Source organism: Periophthalmus magnuspinnatus, chromosome 22 (genome assembly GCF_009829125.3).
Source record: "Periophthalmus magnuspinnatus isolate fPerMag1 chromosome 22, fPerMag1.2.pri, whole genome shotgun sequence".
In the NCBI taxonomy this organism is placed as follows: domain Eukaryota; kingdom Metazoa; phylum Chordata; class Actinopteri; order Gobiiformes; family Gobiidae; genus Periophthalmus; species Periophthalmus magnuspinnatus.
In genome coordinates this window covers 15,075,512-15,093,713 of record NC_047147.1, presented here as the reverse complement: position 1 = coordinate 15,093,713, position 18,202 = coordinate 15,075,512, and the positions used below count along the sequence as shown (strand labels likewise).

The window sequence follows — 18,202 nt, the reverse complement described above, 5'->3', positions numbered from 1 at the left end:
GAGATAAAACAGCATTCTTGTAAAAGAATGAGAGAATGCATGGTTCAATTATAAATAGACAGATACTGAGATGTATTTTAATTGTTTGTTAACCTGCCCAGTGACTGCAGATGGAAATTAGCTTGAGGCAAATCTGATGTAAAGCATCTCTTCTTTTATGAAATTATAGACTTTATTTTAACAGGGACCACGCGCAAACACATTAAACTAAACTAAACTTTCACATTTTTAAAATACAGAATAAATGAGTGACTACTGTATGTTACTTGGTTAGAATTACTTGGATTAGTTAATGTCCAAGCTGACCCCATCTTTCTTAAAAGTTTTAGGGCACATTCAGGATCCATTGACAACCATTATTATAATAAATTTCTAATATATGGAATCACATCATATCATGTTATATGAGACTAATGCCTCGATTATTCAAAAAGAAAACAATGAGTCAAAGTGTCTACCTTCAAATTAAAGGAAATGAGGATTATGGTTGCATGATCCCTAAGCCACCAGAGACAGCAGACCTGAGCACTAGGATGTGGACTAGGGCCTGCAAGACAGTTTCATGCATTATGAATAGTGACATGTGATCGGGACTGTATCAAAATGCTACAAGAACACATCACTAAGTCATTATTGACTTCAATTTAATGACAAAATATACAAATATCAGTTCAGTTTGAAAGACAAAATGAAGCAGCGCATACAGTAAAAATACACACGTACAGGAAAACTGAAGGTACTATAATTCTATGATATGAAGTAGAAAGTGCTTTGAACGATGCTAGTGCTAGCCTCTGGTTAACAGCAGTATTTTACATCCACGGTGCTACATTGGAGGTCTCTTTCTGCGTCTGCAAAGAATAAACAGAAGCATCGTTACATAGTAGTAACAGTAGTGGATTTTTTATTCTCTATCAATAAGCTCTCAGAATACTCCTAGTTCCTAACATTATTAATCTGTGTAGTGCATCACAGTCTGTGTTAAATAACCCTGACTGATGCCATACCTTGCACAGTTCTGGAAAAACCTCTTGTATAGTGAGATCCAAAAGCACATAAGTTAGCTAGGAGCAAAGGGATACATTCTTTATTGGAATCACCAATTTAAAAACATGTACAGTAATAATAGCAGGTACATTCCTTGATTACAGGTTATACCTGCTTATTGAGAACTGGCTGTTGAAGGCCATCAAAAAGAAGACAGACCCCTTCGTACTTGGCCTCTTCTCCAATGCATTTGCCAATAATGTCTAGAGAGAATATTAGTTTGGGACCGTAAATGTAAGAAGTATTTCTTTGCAATAACCATGTGTTGAAACAGTACAATTACCTGGAATATAACTTAGCATTTCCTCAAAGGCTTTTTTGGCCCTCTTGTGTTTCTCCTGAGCAGAGCGAGACTGGCTGCTCTCACAGAAAACAGCATCTGGTGAAGAAGGGGGACTTATGTTAATAAGTTACAAGGGGTGAATACAGATGAGAATTTACTGGATGTGAGTGTGGTAGTGGTAGTGCACCTCGGAGCAGAGTGATGAGGGAAACAATGCGGTGTTCCTCCAGCACTTGGCTCAGTTTGGACTGCAGATAGTGATGGGAGTAAGCCTCCAAAGTATTCTTGAACAAGATTCGGCCCCCCATTAACAAGTGGTGAAGCCAGTCAGGGATGTGAAAGACAACACGGCCTAAAGGACATTTGTACTATATCATTCATATTGCCTGCAACTCTGAAGGTAGAGAGATCATTTTATTGGGTGCTAAATTATGCTGACTGTCACCAGTAGAGGGCAAAAATCCCATAGATTGTTGTGCAGTGGATATACTGATCTCACTCACCTATGTACATCAAATAGTCGTAGAGTCCATCCACAGTTATCATTTGCATGAAGTAATTTTGGTTATGCCTTTTCTCCAAGGTCTCTGAGCGGTTGGCATTGTTCTTGAAGAGGTCGTTGAAAAGCTAAGGACAGAGAATAATGACAAGGTATTATCATTCAAGAGAGCAAAACATATTTTTCCCTTCTTTGTATGTAGTATATAAGTAAGATTTTCTTAAAAAATTTATAAACACAGCCTGTGTCCAAAGATACTTCTGTAATAAACTTGAAAAAAGTAAACCTAAAAAGCAAACCTAAACTTACCTCCTCAGTTTGCCTTGGCAGACTCTACAACTAAAACCTGCTTTAATTGTAATGAAGCTTCATGCATTTTACATATATATTTTTTAAACATACAAAATCATACTGTACCTTTTTATCATTTTCAGAGGAGGGGCTTAGAATAGTGAGCTCCGGGTGACTTGGTTTAGGTTTGGGGGATTCACATGAGTTGAAGAATGACTGGATGAAAGGCTCCAGGTGCTGTCCTTTCTTTAAAAAAAAAAAGAAAAAAAAAAGTACGATATTAAATGCAAATACCGGAAAGAATTTTAGTGCATTCTCTCATCATTATTGGGTTATTCTTACCTCTTTTATCAGTTTACTGGGAACAGCCTTTATAATTTTCCCTGTAAATACAAACCCTGAATGTCAAGATTTATTTCATGGTAACCATTTACATCAATAAATATATTTTATTACTATACCAAGGTTAACATCAGGCAGCATCTTGTCGAGGAACTGTGACTCCATGCCATGAGGAGAAAGAAAATCAGCCAAAAGCTGACTGTTACTGAGCTCTGGGTGTTGCAAAAGATTCTACAAAGATAAAGAAATATGCAAAATGGTGTCAAATATTATTTTCCTCTCTCTCTAGTTTGAGTCAAATCCCAGTTATTGGCTCAGGTACAGAAAAAAGACCAATTATTTTATGTCATCAGGATAGGCTGAACCAATAAGCATGGAGAAAGACCGTCACCTGAAGGTACTCCTCAAATTCCACACGTTTCGAAGTAAGGAACTCATAATTCTTAGGGCCAATGATCCTCTTGGATGGCAACTGTGCATCTGGAAAAGAGCCTGCAAGGATAAAGAGAACAGCTGTCATTTATAGAATAAAATCAGTGCTATTAATTCAAGAATGATGCAAAAACCTACCATGAAACTCAGTAAGTTTTGATTCAAGAACATAGAACTCCAGGTATCTCCTGTACACTGACCAGTGCTCTATCTCCTGACCCACTAAAAAGAGAACAGTAATATAACAGTAGAAGTCAGTAAAGGTCAGACAGAGGGAGGGCCCACGCCTACCTGTCTTCCGGTCATTGCGTTCCACATCAATACAGAACACAGGTATCCTCTCCCGTTTAGTGTCGTCATCATAGAAATCAATATAAGGAATGCTGATGCTCCATGCAGACAGGTTCCGTGGAGGAGTACAGGGAGTGGAGGCAGCTTCTAATGGAGAGTCGTCCTCCAAGACCATCAAGGCCTCCTCCACCTGTGTGTGGAGTAAAGTCTCATATGAACACTAAGGAGAGGGAATCTCAACAACAGGGCTTTACATGGAATCAATGTTCTGTCATCTACTTTTGTCAATATATTACCTCAGAGGACAACTACAACAAATACTTGTTAAATCTAAGATTTGACATAGAAATAAACTGCATTTGGCATTTAAGAGTTGTTGTTTCAAGTTAGATGACAGATATTCTGAAGATAAAGCCTCCACTTATAAAAGACCTACGTGGTGCATCCCCTCCCTCCACAGCAATGAGAACAGCAATGAACCCAACAACCTCTGCACATGCTGCACTGCCACGCCCCCTGGTGATGACAGTGTGCAGTACATCTCCACTTGAAAGCAAATGCTAAATTCCAAAATCCCTTTTGTCTTGATGTTATACATCCATTTCCTATATATCTATTTCCTAGTCCTAGTGCCAAGAAAAAACAGCGAGTGAAACAGTAGTAGACTTTTAATTGTTTGATAGATGAAACATTCTTTACCAAATCATCCTCTCCTTCCACCAGCCCGTATGACGGCAGCATGGCCCCCTCCATGGTGGTGCTCTTAAACACTCCTTTAATTTTACTGCCGATGCGGCTGATTCCAAAGGATTCTCCTCGCCTTGATGTGCTCCTGCAGAACACACTTCATTAGTGAGTAAACGTGTTTAAGTGATTAGTGATAGTCACAGTCCATAGGCACAGAATGGCAGCCACACTTCTGACAGTCTGCCCCAAGGTATCTGTGGCTACATAGGGAGCATAACACCAACATAATTGCCAATGGGAATTTATACACTTTTGCAAAGCAGATGCAGCTCAAGAAAAAGAGAAAGAACAATGTCTGATACCTTGAATGATTTTGTTATTATCCAACTGATTCCATTGTCTAGTACAAATTTTATCACAAAAGGATTAAATTTGCACCATAAACATGAAAACAGAACAAAAGGTCACTAAAAGTGCACTATGTAACTTTTTGGTGGAGGAACCTGCTTGTCTCCATGGAGATAAATGCACTTTATGCCACACTGTGAAACATCTAGATAAGGCAATAACACCTCCATGAAAAAAGGTGACGTACCATCCACCTGAAAAGTTACACAGTACACCTTTAACACAAACCAAATAGACGGAGAGTATGTATGTCTATTAAACAGAGGTCCAGGTCTCATGCACTGGTCACATGCAGGTAGGTGGTTGGCTGATGTAAGGACTTCACACTGGGGCGACAGATGGACCATTGACCCTAACTTACTTGGGCGATGAGTGGCGGTGTGGGGGAGTGGTGAACAGGGCATGGATGGAGTTAGAGGATGCAGGTGAAGAGCTGTCAGAGGCCGTGGAGAAAGAGGGGAGGGACTCAGGGCTCCAGTCCCAGTAGCTATGAGCAGAGCAGGGTTGGGTCCCCACAAAGTTCAGGGAGGGCCCGAAGGCAGAGCAGGAGAGGCGGAATGGAGGTTACACAGATTAGACAAACAGCCGTGGGCACAGTTAGTCTCTATGCTATGCACACTTTGTAAAGACTGGGCCAGGTGACATCACAGCTAAACTACTCTGTGGTTGTACATTTTATTTCTGTCTATTGAACAGTAACTCTTGAAATTCTGTCACTCCATACTTATTGTCCATTGTTGGTTTCCAGGATATACAAAAATACTAATAATAACAGCAGTTTATTGAGATTTCAGTCCTGTAGGATGAGGATGGTTACAGGACTTTACTTCTCAGTGGCCTTTCTTTCTTTGTTTACTAATGTATTTTGTTTTTACCTGGCATTTGGTAGAAAAAAAAACACAATACACACTCCAAGGAGATGTTTTATCAAACATCACCTCATTCAGCTTGAGTAAAACACTGGGCAATTTGTAGATTCATCACTTTATGAACTGAAGCAACAAGAGCATCCTGACAAGGCTGGATATGTAATGGACAAGCAGGATCATTTGTTCTATGCAAGAATGAATGAATGCCTCTGGTTTTGACTGCAAATACAGCAAATGTTTCATATTCAATATAATATTTTTTCGCATCTATTTACTCACCGGATGTCATCCAAACTGAGGCTAGTTCTGGAACATATGCACATAATGGAGTTAGTGGCAGGGCCCAGTGGCCACATACACACTATACCCCACACTCTTCCTACCCATTGGTTTTATACATGAGGCAAATAAAAGAACTTTCTGTGTAAGAACTTAGGATGTACAGAGACAGGGAAATAACATGACTGAAAACATACATTTGGATATGCAGTGCAGTACAATACAGTTGTATTTGTCTTCAGGAGAAGCCTATTCATACCTGCTCATCCTGGAAGTCCTTGAGGGAGATTCAGCCCCTTTTAGAAGATGGCGAAAGTACTGAGAGAGGTATATACAAAAGAGAATAAAAGATTAGGAGAAGTTAAAGGCATTTAGATTTGTTTTGGACTGACAACACAGGGACATACTCCAGTGTATGCTATATTGTCTAGACTGTTGTATAGGAGGGGAGGGCTGACAATGGTGCTGCTTCAGTTTACTCTTTTGTATTGACCCAAACAGTGAGGGGTGAAATCAGGTTTGGCAGCTTGGCATAAGGCCAGGGTTGCCCCATTAGCTGCAGTGTGTCGACTGATGACGCAGCAGATAGTGATTGGATGCTCAGCACATGAGAAGGGTTTGAGTAAATTAGGTCAGTTTCCACCAATGAAACGTATGGATTTCCACATATAAAGGCCACATGAGTAGTGTTACTGACCTCGTCGCTGTGACAAAACATGGGCGTGAAAACATTCTCAAGGAGTGACAGGACGTGTTCATAAGCCTCAAACAGACATCTCATGGTCTGCAGCTTAACAACTTCTGCATATGGGCCTTCAGCAACTGTGGGGTTACAAAACAAGATTATTTAAAACATCATACATCAATATTTTTTGATAAACAGCATGCAAAAAACCATGTGCTTACTGCGACGTATTTCTTCCACGATGAAGGGATCAAAACGGATTTTATCAATGCTCTCGTCCAAAATGTAGGTCTCATAGATCTTCTTCACTTCTTTGTGTAGCATCACCTTCTTGGAATCACTCAAGTCTGGATCTAAAATACTATTGTTGAATTCCTCTGTAGGTAAAGAGATATACAAGGATCTTGTAAACAACAAGACATAATAACTAAACTAAAATAAAAGTGGGCTTGTGCTTACCAACAGCAAGACAAAACTGGAGCACATGCACTGCACCTTCATGCTTCAGGAAGTTCATGAAACGAAAAAGCAAGTCCTGCTGTTGCCGGATTTCTCTGAGTTCAAGCTTTAGTACCTGGTCAAACGCAACACAATGTCAAAGTAAGCAGCAGTTACTCATTTGAACAACAGCGTGGTAAGATGGACTCACTGAGGGCTTTTTAGAGCGAGGGTCGGCATACTTTTGAAGGAAGGGAACCATAGCTGAAGATGGCTCTGTCGCTTTTTCAGGCTATGGCCAAGAGAAGATTAAAGTCACAGTTTTAATGTTTTATTAATTATTACTTGGTTTGGTGGGACAGTACCAGTGGCAAATATTTATCATAGTTTTACATCACTTTTGTGGCAGTTTGTGTAAAAAAGTGTGAAAATACTGAATATCTGCTATCTATGATGTCATCAACAAAAATTATCTCCAATATGAAATCATTTATGCACAAGGAAGGTATTTTTTCTGACCGTTTAAACACTTACTTAACAAAATAAAGGTGTTGTCATTATTTTTATTAGTCTAATCAAAACTATTGTGCAAATTGGACGTTTTTGCGCTTGTGAACATTATGGTTGCTAGGTAACAGTTCTTGTGGTTAGCTCTGCACAGTCGTGGATGAAGTACTCGACTTTGTTACTTAAATAAAAGTAAAAGTATCGCATGGAAAAACTCAAGTGAAAGCATTTAACTAGCCGTTTAAAAATGTACTTTTAGAATAAAAAGTAAAAGTATTTCACAGAAGTCTAGTTGTTTTGTTAAAGTGTTAAATGTAGTGACAATGATTAAAAATGATACATATTTTGTTCAACAGTAGCAATACGAATACATTTCTTAATTTTTCTCATTAATTTTGAGTATTTATTTTTGTTTTTGTTGTGCCATAGAAAGTACAAATACTGCTCTCAAATGTGGGGAAGAAAAAATCAAAAGTATCTACTGTAAAAGTTACTTAAGTAAAGTATAGATACCTAAAAATTGTACTTAAATGCAGTACTTTACCACTTTTACTTTGTTACTTTGTTACTTTGTCCACCACTACCTCTGCACATGTCATATCTGCTGCTCCTGTCCAACCCGGAAGTAAAATTATAAACTTCACCAAAATAAAAAATAGAAAAGTAGTAGTAGAATCTTAAATATAATGATGTTAACTATGTTTTAATGAAATTAGAAGCCTAACTCTAACCTATCACTTTAACACCAAAACAATAAAAAAATAAAAAATAATAAAAAACTAATCAGATTACTTACTGGAGAGTTGTCAATGAAAAGCAGTATCAAATGATTCACTATGTCCTGCAAAAAGAGAAAGTTGCGCTGTAAGTCTTATTCAAGTTGTCAATGTGTCAGCCGTGTTATTAGTCTTATTAGACCATGCATGAGAGGAACCCAAAGACTGTCTAAACTCACAGGATCAGCTAAGTAGTCCAGTGAAGGGAGGAAGACAGAGCCAGCTAAAATCTCTCTGATGAGGAGAGTGAGAGATCTGGAAAGAGTGGAAAGAGGAAGCCGCAGGTGGTGACACAGTGAACAAGAGAGTGGACCTCAACTGACCATTTATAAAAGGTAGAAGAACTTTAGATGTGCACTGTGCAACTTTTCCACATGCTTGTTTCCATGGAGATGTTATTGTTGTGCTTAGATGTTTCCACAGCAAAGCATTAAATACTGTACATCCATGTTGCATTTATCCAGCGAAAAGATACCATCAAAAACATGCACTTGTCCTGAAGGTTTCTCAATAGATTAATGCCTCATTGTGGAATGTTCCATCTCCAGTGACGAGCAGGTGACAAAGAAAAGCTGCATAGTGTACCTTTAACAGTTTGAGAGTTTGCTTTAAATCACCTGCAGTCTGTGGCTTTAGGAGGAAGGATGTAAGGGAAGAGCATTTCAGTCAGCCTTCGGAGGTAGAGCAGTTCATCTCTACGACTGCGAAGAGCCACGTGAAGATCTGGACCATACTCCTCCAGAGCCGCTTGTTGGAATTGTTCTGTGTTTTTTACTGAATACAAAAAAAAAAAGTTGATGCTTATTTGTTTTGACCATGACTTGAATAAAGTGAAGGTACCTTTCTGTCTGGCTTTTCTAATAATTTCGATGTGCTTCATGGAAACTTTGAGAAGCTTCTTTAAGATGAGTGATGCAACATCCACCTGAGTGACAAAATACATTTGGGTTAAACATGCAGGCCTAATCATACCACAGATGTTATCAGACCTTTTGCGTTCTGCGGACTAAAACTGCAGCAAAGAAGCGTAAAGTCATCCTGAGCTCATCCACAAATGCTTCATCATCTGTGATATCTCTGTAAAGTAGACTGTTATAGATTAGTCATGACACGGCCAAAAACAACTGCTGCATGTTGCCTACCTGTACCATGGATACACAAAGTTTTCCAAGACCAATTCCAAAATCTAGGTGGGGAAAAAGACAAATGTTTCATCCCTTTTTAAAAAAAAAAAAAAAAGAACAAAAACACACCGTTAGATACACAAACCTGTGAAAGAGAAGCATCCACTTTGGATGGAATCTTAAGATCAAGCCACGGTTGATAATTTTCCAGCAGTAAGGTTGGCCTTATAGTGAAACGTTAAAAATACATTAAAATTATGACCACTAGAAGGCGCGCGTGAACATGAACCAATGACAGCATAACAGTGGATAAATGTGTTTACCTGTGCCTTTTGCATTTGATATTTCCACAAACAGCACAGCTGTGGCCCAGAGGGAATAGCTCCGGTTGATAAACCTTTTTCTTCGCTTTAATTGATATCAGGACGTTGGGAAGAAGAGACTCGGGCCCCAAAGAGCAATAAAAAGTAACAACTCCGGCCAGAAATGACCAGATCATCATAATTATATGAATATATCTGTGAGGAGCAGACGGGAAAATCAAACTTCGTAGAAAATAGACGTAATATAAAACAATAAGCACTAAAAGTCGTAGACCTGTTCAAAAGCACAGTGGACAGCAGAAGCAGCAGCAGGAGAAAGCAGAATAGCGGATATTGGCGTCCGAGCTCGCGCAGCAGCCCGAGCCTCATCCTGCTCCTCATCCTCTGCACTACAGCACTGATACATCCCGTGATACAGCCCATGATGGTCCGTGCTGGAGGAGGACGGCTGGATTTCTCAAAACTACATGAAACATCTGCGAAGGAGAGACCCTCTGAATGCAATCGTTAAGCTCCATGCTACATTGTTGTATTCATAGTGGCGTTTTTCGTCTGAATATAGCCTACAAAGCTCGATCAGAAAGGCAGACATTTTCTTACTTCGACACTGTAGAATCTTAATATTCCTTTATAGCCGAGGTGCCCTGCGCAGCTGTAAAGCGCAGTATTAGCAGTCGTTGGTGCACATCCTAGGTAGGCAGTCCTTGGGGCAGCCACGTAATACGCAACGACAGCATGGTCACCTCCGCCCAGAGCAGCGTAACGCTGGTCCCTGGACGTGCTGCTGGTCCCTGGACGAGCTGCTCTTTACAACAACAGCAAAGATGGGTACGTGGTATTATAGGATTTATTATGCAACGTTAAGAATTTATTTTCACTATATTCAGATGTCCCCTGCAAGTTTGAATTTCTGATGATTGCCCCTTTGCATTTGAACCACTTTTTAATCTATGACTGCAAAAAAGATATAAGAAAGGATATTCTGTATTATAAGAAACTAGGTAAACAGTGGTAGAAATCAAAAACTTTATTACAAAAATAAGTTACACTCACCTCCATTTTACAGTATAAAACAATTTGCAGGAATGCAAAAAATGATGTTGGCCACCAACAATAGTTTAAAACTGCTAACATTTTTTCTTTTTTCAAAAGTTGGTAATGATTTTTTTTTTTTTTACGAGGGAGTTAACTGTAGAAAACTGGGACTGAAGCACAGTTTCCTTTTTGCTATGTGGAAATAGAAACTCACTGCAGTATCCCTTCAGCCCCTGTAGTTTGTACCAAACAAACTACAGGTGGGCAATCCATTTGTAGAGCAAAACTCCATCAAATGGAAACTTCATTTTTTTTTATCTTGAATCTCGAGTGTTACATGATCATTTGACATTTAAAACTGGTTTTCATCCAGAAGGTAAGATCACTGTCAAGTTACCGTGGCACAAAAGGGACACTGCAGGGCTTTATTTTTTATTATTTTGTGTGTATTTTTTGTTAAATCAAAGGCAATTGGATACCTGTGATGTTTAAGCCTTTACAAAAGTAACATTTATCCAAAAACTATACAACCAGTAACTACATATTCTGAAAAGGCATTGCAGCCAATTCAGTTCAAAATAAGATAAAAGCAGGGTTTGTTTATACTCATCACATGAGATAATTTTGCATGCCCAGTTTGACTGTTAGCAGTGTCTGAGCTGCAGCTGAAATGATTATATTACATTAAGTACATCGTTTTCGCTGCAGCTCTTGTGCATATTTTATTTTAAAACAAACCCTGCTTTCATCAACATAGTTTCCCTATTTACAGTACAGGCCGGGTAGTTTAGTCCTCTGTACTGAGGTAGTCAACCAACCCTTTAAAGACAAGTTCTGAAAAGAACCACGTTCCTGGAATGCCTGACTTATCCATGCCAGGTGGGTACACCTTAAAAACCTGCAAATGTTCTTTCTCATTCAAACATCCAGATCAAACATTTAAGATTAACATGGATATTCCGACAATAATAAAATTGCAAATAGCACAAACATATACATAGCATCAAGCTCCTTCGAGCCACTTCAAACCTAAGAAACTTAAAAGTGCAAATTCATCAATAATTATCTTTTTTAAAATGGCATTTTAGGGACAGGGAAGGGGTAGATTGTTTGGGCAGCAAGCCCTGTATCAGCTCTGGACAAAGGCCATGGCCTGTAATAAATCCTAAATCTTTTTAAGGTGGCAGTTTCAAAAAGAAAAAAAAAAACATGGGGAGGGAAATGCTTCTTTGTAAGGCTGGAATATCATTGGACCTTGTGTCATGCTCTTTTGTATTAACATCCATTGCAGCTTACGGTGTAACCCCACTCATCAAGTCAGTATCCACAGGCACAGGTCAGGAGCGTGCCCGGCCTCGCTTCCCTGCTGAAAAAGTAAATGTCAGTCACAACTTTATTACAGCCACAAACCTGTGTATAGGTGAAAGACTGCATTTACAATACTGAGAAATGGTCAGCTAGTTACCTCGGGTAGTTCCAGGCCCACCTCGTTGAGAGAATCCCATGCGGCCACGTGTAACAACCGCACGGCCGCGTGTTTGACTGGTGGTTCCTCGAATTCCCCCTCGAGCTCCCCGGCCTCTCCCAGACCCTTGGAAGTCTTCATATCCATAATATGGGTCATCATAGCCTCCACGGTAGTTATGATAGTCATATCCATAGTAATCATAGTAGTCTTCATAACAATAATAATCGTGAGGGTATGTGTAACCGCCTCGTCCACCTCGCCCTCTGCCCCTGGTGGGTGGGGCCATGTGGGGAGGCATATAGTAGTAGTAATCATCATACCTGAGAAAATATTATGGTGTTACAATATTTTGCTAAATGAATTTCCAGAGTTGATAGCTTAATTTTGTCACTTACATTTGTGTTTTGGCAGCTTGTCTTTGAGCTTTACGCTCTTTTCTCTTCTGATCAGGGGGTTTTGCGAAGACAATTTCAATATGCTCCCCCTCAAGTTCTTTTCCATTCAAATCAGCCAGAGCCTGTGTAATTCAGATATTTAATTCCAGTTTCTTAATTAACCAAAAGTTTTTTTTAGCCCATCTATACCTTCACAGCACCATCCCTTTCTTCAAAGTGGATGAATGCGTAATCCTTAAGCTTTTTCACACGTTCCAGTTTGCCAAACTGACTGAAAGTCTTTTCAAGTATCTCTTCTGTAACAGTGCTAGCCAGATTTCTAACAAACAGCACCTTAACCTAAAACAGATGACGAACAAAATATGAATACTACAATAAGCAATATCTTACTCAATATTGTTAACAAAAGGGTCCTTACCTTGGCCATGACTTCAGGATCTGGGTCCTCAATAGGGTCAGCCCATTCTACTGTGACCACATTTCCCCACACCTTAACTTTGCCGCTCATAAGTCTCCGGCGTGCTTGTGCAGCCGTCTTATGGTCCTCATACTCCAGAAAACAAAAGCCTCGGTTCTTCTTCTTATCATCCGGTTGGTGGTACAAAATGACATCATTTAGGCCCTCTGTCAATGGAAAAAATCTTTTTACAACATTTGTCCAAATTGAAGTAAAGGTATTCTACAATACACAAATTGTTTCCACTTGGAAGATTTAAAAAAATATGCTTGTGTCCAGTCAGATCTTAGCGGTAAACCCTCATAGTAACTGAAGTCACTCTGGTACATCATTCAAGTCATCATCATTCTGACACAAGTATTTGAATAAGTGGTACACTAATGTGACATGCAACCAGACCGAAGGCAGTGCTCAGTAAAGTAAATGGACTTACCTGTGACTTTTGCAAATTCTTCAACAATCTGCTCTTTTGTTTTACTCTTAGGAATAGACCCAACAAAAAGCCTGTTATTGGCCACAGAGATACACACTCCGATTTGTTTTCCTGGTCGTATTTCATTATTATTGCACTATTGGAAAAGATCAAAATTATTTCATTTGCTTACATTATTACACTAAATTACAAGTTAAACAAAATGTATGAAACATTGTACATACCAATTTGACAGCTTGCTGTGCGGCTTCTTTAGTGCAGAAAGTGACAAAGGCATAGCCTCGGTTCAGGCCACTGAAAGGATCCATCATAAGACGCAGGTCCCAGATGGGGCCAGCTTTTTCAAAGAGTGGAACAAGCTCATCCTCAAAAAGGTCTCTGGGGATTTTGCCTACAAAAATCTAACAAATTAAGAATATATGAATGTATTATAATACAACAAATATATTACAGCTTGAAACTCATAGGGGTGTATCCTACTGATAGATTGATTAAATTACATCACTGTACCAATTCTGCAGAATTAACAGGCAACACACTAAACAATCTGAAGTGTGAGAAGATACAGGATTCTGAATGGAACAAATCCTATGAATAAATGCCTGTGATTGGATTGTCAAAAAACTTGACCGAGATATGATGTGATAACCGGTTCAAAACTAAATATTTTTAATGGTCAAAAGTACTTAAAATGACAATATGAAACTGTCCCATACTTTAAGGAGATTATGGTATACTGTATGAAAGCCATATTAAAATAATCATAATCTTGAAAAATGTATGACTTAGTGTTTAGAAAGTTGAGATTCAGGAAAGTTATAACAGCTTGCAACAAATCTGTGGGGAACACTGTACATTTATTCTTACCTCTGTACCAACAGAGGGCTGTGTGCCAGAGTGAGCACACTCTGGTGGGGGACCTCCATACTTTCGCTGGCCTGTTGTCACGTCAAGTGTGTAGCCAGTCCTTTCCAGTAGAGCCTGGTAATCAAAAACAGTGATGAAAAGGGAAACATTTGTTTAGACTGATAGATGGCCCAAGTTCTTACTTTAATTTTTGCTTCATCTGGTCCTTTAATAGTGTCCGACACTTTGGTCCCCTGTTTCTCTCTCTGTCTGTAGGTCTTCATCACGCCACAAAGAAAGGCACTTTTGTTCTAAAATTAGAATATTGAAAACGGCATTAGAGCTTCCAACAAAAGTTCATAACCCAATGACACCAGTCACCTGTAATTACCTGAACATGTGAGAGGTCACTGTCCTTAAACTGTAACAATACTTGAAGAGCACCTTCTTCGTTGAATTCTTTCAGAGCCTCAATAGCTCGATCATCAAGATCACTGTGAGACACCAAACCTGACAAAAAATATAATTAATGAAAGATTCAAACACCTGGATAATAAGGCCGATGCAAATAATTTGGCCAAAATATTGCATGAACTTGAAAAGCTAAGGGCACAAATTAAAAAGCAGGCATTGGTCATGCAGTACTGTAGCCTACAAGCAGCATGTTTGTCCAAAACGAATCACAACAGATGTCAAAGTGCAACTCGATATGCCAGTGCTCCTCTGTGAGGCTGCGAGTTTCTAATGAACCAGACTCCATTCTGCCCTAAGAGGGGGTCGTCACCTGTCCCATGCAGCTACACCTCACAGCTGCTGCCATTGTTTCTTCCTTGGTCCCATCTGGCTCAGTGGGTCAGTCCAAATCATTTTAGACCTGACGGACAGACCGCAGTCCTGACTTAACCTCTGAGTGCAGAGCAGCAGATACTTTTTGCTTTAATTTTAATGTTCTGTGGGCTTCAGGTAGGGAATGAATGGAAAGGGCAGAACAGATAGGCTCAATTACAAACTCCCAGGTAGAGAATCCATCACTCGCCCTGACGCCAGTATTCATAAAACCAGCATGGCCATATGAAATGCTGCAATTAGGTTAACAGGTGATATGCATCCATATTTTTATGCCAACATGCATCTGTTTGATATTAAATTTTGGCAAGTCTGCAGTACCCATTTTGGGAAGAAACCACAAAAAGTTGCTTCGAGAACCCAATTCCCCCATTCAAAAAGATAAAAATGACAGTACATGCAAGAAATTGATAAAATGCCTATTTTATATGCAAGCATATTCAATGTGCCTTACCTGCTAGGTAAATTTCATCTAGTTTTTCAGCAACTTTCTGTGGTAAACCAGCTTCTAATAAAGTCTGGAAGTGCTCAGAATGGGTAACTGCAGCAGAGGTGTCCATTGGATCTTCTGGACCATTTCCATTTATATGCTCTGTGGCCATGTCTCCAGAAATCTGTGTGAATGCAATGAGCCAAATTAATCCTGGGTCAAGGGCAAGGCTACAGTAAGGATCAGAAAAGTGTAAAGTCTCAGACTTGTTACTGCTTTTACAGTTACATCGTACCCCAAATGTTTGAGAAATTGGTGCATAAAGAATTAAACTGCAAAACTTTTTAGCCAACAACAGTCTGAAGACTCTTCACTATCTGAACTATGAGCAAAATGCCAGCAGTCTTTATGCAGCACAAGACTAAAACCGAGGTGTGATGACAAGACATTTAAGTGGCATGATGCAGACCAGGGAAATAAAACATAGCTTAAATCCTTAACTTATTACTGAATCGGAAGACCCAGTAGAATAATGGTGGTGTCCTTATATCGAACGTTAGATTACCACTTCATTGCTGACTACAGCACAGGCTGATAGTCGATACACGTGTTCTTGCAGAATGAACTCAGTTTCCGGTGACTGACCAGTGAACAATAATGCATCGTTTAGTGTTCTGTACCAATGTTGAGACGAGTCAATGTGATTGGAAGTGTAGCGCTTCATAATCCAACTTAAACCAGCTAGTAGTTTTATTGTTGTCACTATACTGACCAAAAATACATTCACAGGGCCATCAGCCTGTGCCACTGTTTGCTAAAAATAATTTAAGGATGTAGCCTAATCTTACAATAAAGACCAGTCAGTGGGAACATTACACGGGCTAATATTTTGACCTTTGCAGTGGACAAGTGCCTTTACGTTTTCCCTGGTGCGCTTATCTGTTACCATTTCGACGTATGGTTAGAAATAGCGGGTGCGGAGTGACCTGCACATGTTTAAGCTAACTAGCATAGAAGCTAACTTGCACAGCTAGGCTACCATAGAAATCATGCTAAGCTACTGTGATAAAATAGCATAAGCTAACAGGGGTTCCTAGACAGGAGAAAATACCATTTCTAACCATGGCTTATTTAACAAAAAATATTGCACCAAGCGGACGAATTAAGACAACATGAGCGAATAGTTTCCAATTGAAATGAAATACCTTCTGATGTATAATTGTTAGCATAAAGTGACAATGAGCATCTAAAATCTGCGATCTGTCAAAATAAGCTAGCATGCCAAATTGAGCATACATTCAATGAGGCCATTGTTACCAAGGCGTTTCAAATTTTGAAACACATAAAGGGGAGTTTGATTGTAGTATATTAAGCGAGACTCATATGGCTAGAGATTTAGCCTACTGGGTGAGTGGTTTTGCAAACGTGCCGCCACATAGGAAGAGTCCATTTTCAAAAAGCCGGTCTGGAGAACTCGTTCCCAGCCACCACCAGTTTCCACATTGTTTGCAACAGCACGGCGCGATTCCGTCTTTAGACATCAATTATCAAGCAGTGAGATGGCTGATTGTAATATTTTGCCCTACCTGCCGCTGGATCACCAACGCGTGTGATGCGGATTGTTTTGAAGGGTAGATTAGATACTTAAAAGACAGTAAAAGTGTAAAAGTCCCGGCACTGGTCCGGCTTCAGTCATTCACTCTTGATGATGTAAAATGGCTGCCACGTTCACGCCTCGAGTTTTGTCTCGTCGATGGGGTTTCTTGGACGGCCTCGCACGGGCATGCCTTGTATGCATTTACAGTTTTACAGTAAAGCTGCAGAACACAGACAACAGCGCGGCCGGAGCACGGCCCTGCCATGAGAGGAGATAAGAAGGAAAATTAAATGATAGATGTGGAAGTATTACGAATTGCTCTTTACCCATTTACTCAGAAAAGTAAACTTAGTATACAAAGTTTGAGTTTACAGAGCAACTGCCCAGATTAAAAAGGCCCTAGACATTCACCTAGGGGCCTAATTGCCACATCAACACAGCATGTTCAATTCTTAATTTCTTATTTTCTGGAAATATCTCAGGCAAAAATCTATTTGTTCATACTAAGGAAAATAGGAGTCACTGAATTACAAACAGTAGTAGTTTACAGTGACATTGACAATTTAAACAAGGCAAACTTGAATGGATGAATTGGGGTTTCTCCCTATCATTTCAGCCCTTAAAAATAAAGTGTCTATAAAGAATCTTCTCGTTAACATAATGTCCACAATAGCCATTCTGCTTATTTGTTTTTTCCTAAAGAAAAAAAGCTCATTTTTGCCAGCAGAAGTGTCAAGCACTCATTTCAAGAGCTTGACTAAACTGCAGACCATTTTACACCTTATAGTGAGATCACAAGGTTGCTTTGATTAAAGGAAGAGGTAGATAGACTATTGAAGGGTAAGTAATTGGTACATGGTTTAAGAAGTCCCACAGTGCCTTACACATTTGTTTTATTATTAACTTGGTGTGCCATAACTGAACTTGTACAGCACTTTGGTTGATGCCTTTTTGTGGGTGTGCATTATAAATAAACCTGACCTTCATTGTACATTACATTGATTATTGATTTATTGTGCAACAAACATGTATGTAAATAAACCATAACTTGATCCAAATTAACATCTCATAACATACAAAGTACTATGCAGTGGTTTGAATCACTGAATTGTCATAAGATGATGTGAAATATAGTGGCAAAGATGTGGAATGCTTTGTTAGGGTAAAATGGGTAAAAGACAATCACATTTCTCTCAGGGCAGATTTGGCAATGTTTTATGTATGCCAACTCCCTGTCAAATAAACTTCACTAAATCTAAATCACTTTGGATGTCAGTCTATTCTCAACATTTTATTTTTTACACCAACCCCTTCTTCACCACATCCTTAAATCTAGTCATTAAACTCAACATGCTTCCTGTTCTATGTCTGAACCATCTCAATCTGGCCTTTCTGAAAATAACATGAGCTGTCC

The 18,202-nt window shown here is 39.3% G+C and overlaps 2 protein-coding genes across 6 annotated transcripts; both read right to left on the bottom strand.

Moving 5' to 3' along the window:
• Positions 1-624: 624 nt before the first annotated feature.
• LOC117390269 (sorting nexin-14-like) lies at positions 625-10,008 on the bottom strand. Of its 3 annotated transcripts, none has more exons than XM_055231054.1 (29): positions 9,882-10,008; positions 9,556-9,757; positions 9,282-9,476; positions 9,104-9,182; positions 8,977-9,020; positions 8,824-8,911; positions 8,675-8,759; positions 8,452-8,608; positions 8,014-8,089; positions 7,855-7,899; positions 6,763-6,843; positions 6,573-6,687; positions 6,335-6,490; positions 6,126-6,250; positions 5,688-5,746; positions 5,429-5,455; positions 3,885-4,017; positions 3,186-3,375; positions 3,033-3,116; positions 2,854-2,954; positions 2,582-2,693; positions 2,463-2,503; positions 2,247-2,366; positions 1,834-1,957; positions 1,518-1,682; positions 1,331-1,426; positions 1,159-1,250; positions 1,008-1,064; positions 625-851 (listed from the first exon to the last, which is right to left on the bottom strand). In XM_055231054.1, exons 2-29 carry the CDS (start codon positions 9,702-9,704, stop codon positions 813-815), a joined length of 2,835 nt encoding a protein of 944 aa, XP_055087029.1. In that variant the 5' UTR covers positions 9,705-9,757; positions 9,882-10,008; the 3' UTR covers positions 625-812. The 3 variants fall into 3 exon arrangements, with proteins under 3 accessions (XP_055087029.1, XP_055087030.1, XP_055087028.1); XM_055231053.1 differs by lacking the exon at positions 5,429-5,455 and adding an exon at positions 4,642-4,767 and having other exon boundaries at positions 636-851; positions 9,882-9,969; XM_055231055.1 differs by lacking the exon at positions 5,429-5,455 and having other exon boundaries at positions 629-851; positions 9,882-9,991.
• A 285-nt stretch (positions 10,009-10,293) lies between these two features.
• On the bottom strand, positions 10,294-16,937 carry LOC117390270 (heterogeneous nuclear ribonucleoprotein Q). Of its 3 annotated transcripts, none has more exons than XM_033987974.2 (12): positions 16,778-16,937; positions 15,216-15,375; positions 14,307-14,425; positions 14,119-14,226; positions 13,937-14,050; positions 13,294-13,470; positions 13,070-13,205; positions 12,598-12,803; positions 12,369-12,518; positions 12,180-12,301; positions 11,782-12,104; positions 10,294-11,682 (listed from the first exon to the last, which is right to left on the bottom strand). In XM_033987974.2, the coding sequence occupies exons 2-12, from the start codon at positions 15,361-15,363 to the stop codon at positions 11,654-11,656; spliced, it is 1,632 nt and encodes a 543-aa protein (XP_033843865.1). In that variant the 5' UTR covers positions 15,364-15,375; positions 16,778-16,937; the 3' UTR covers positions 10,294-11,653. The 3 variants fall into 3 exon arrangements, with proteins under 3 accessions (XP_033843865.1, XP_033843866.1, XP_033843867.1); XM_033987975.2 differs by having other exon boundaries at positions 10,294-11,679; XM_033987976.2 differs by lacking the exon at positions 15,216-15,375 and having other exon boundaries at positions 16,778-16,932.
• Positions 16,938-18,202: the final 1,265 nt, after the last annotated feature.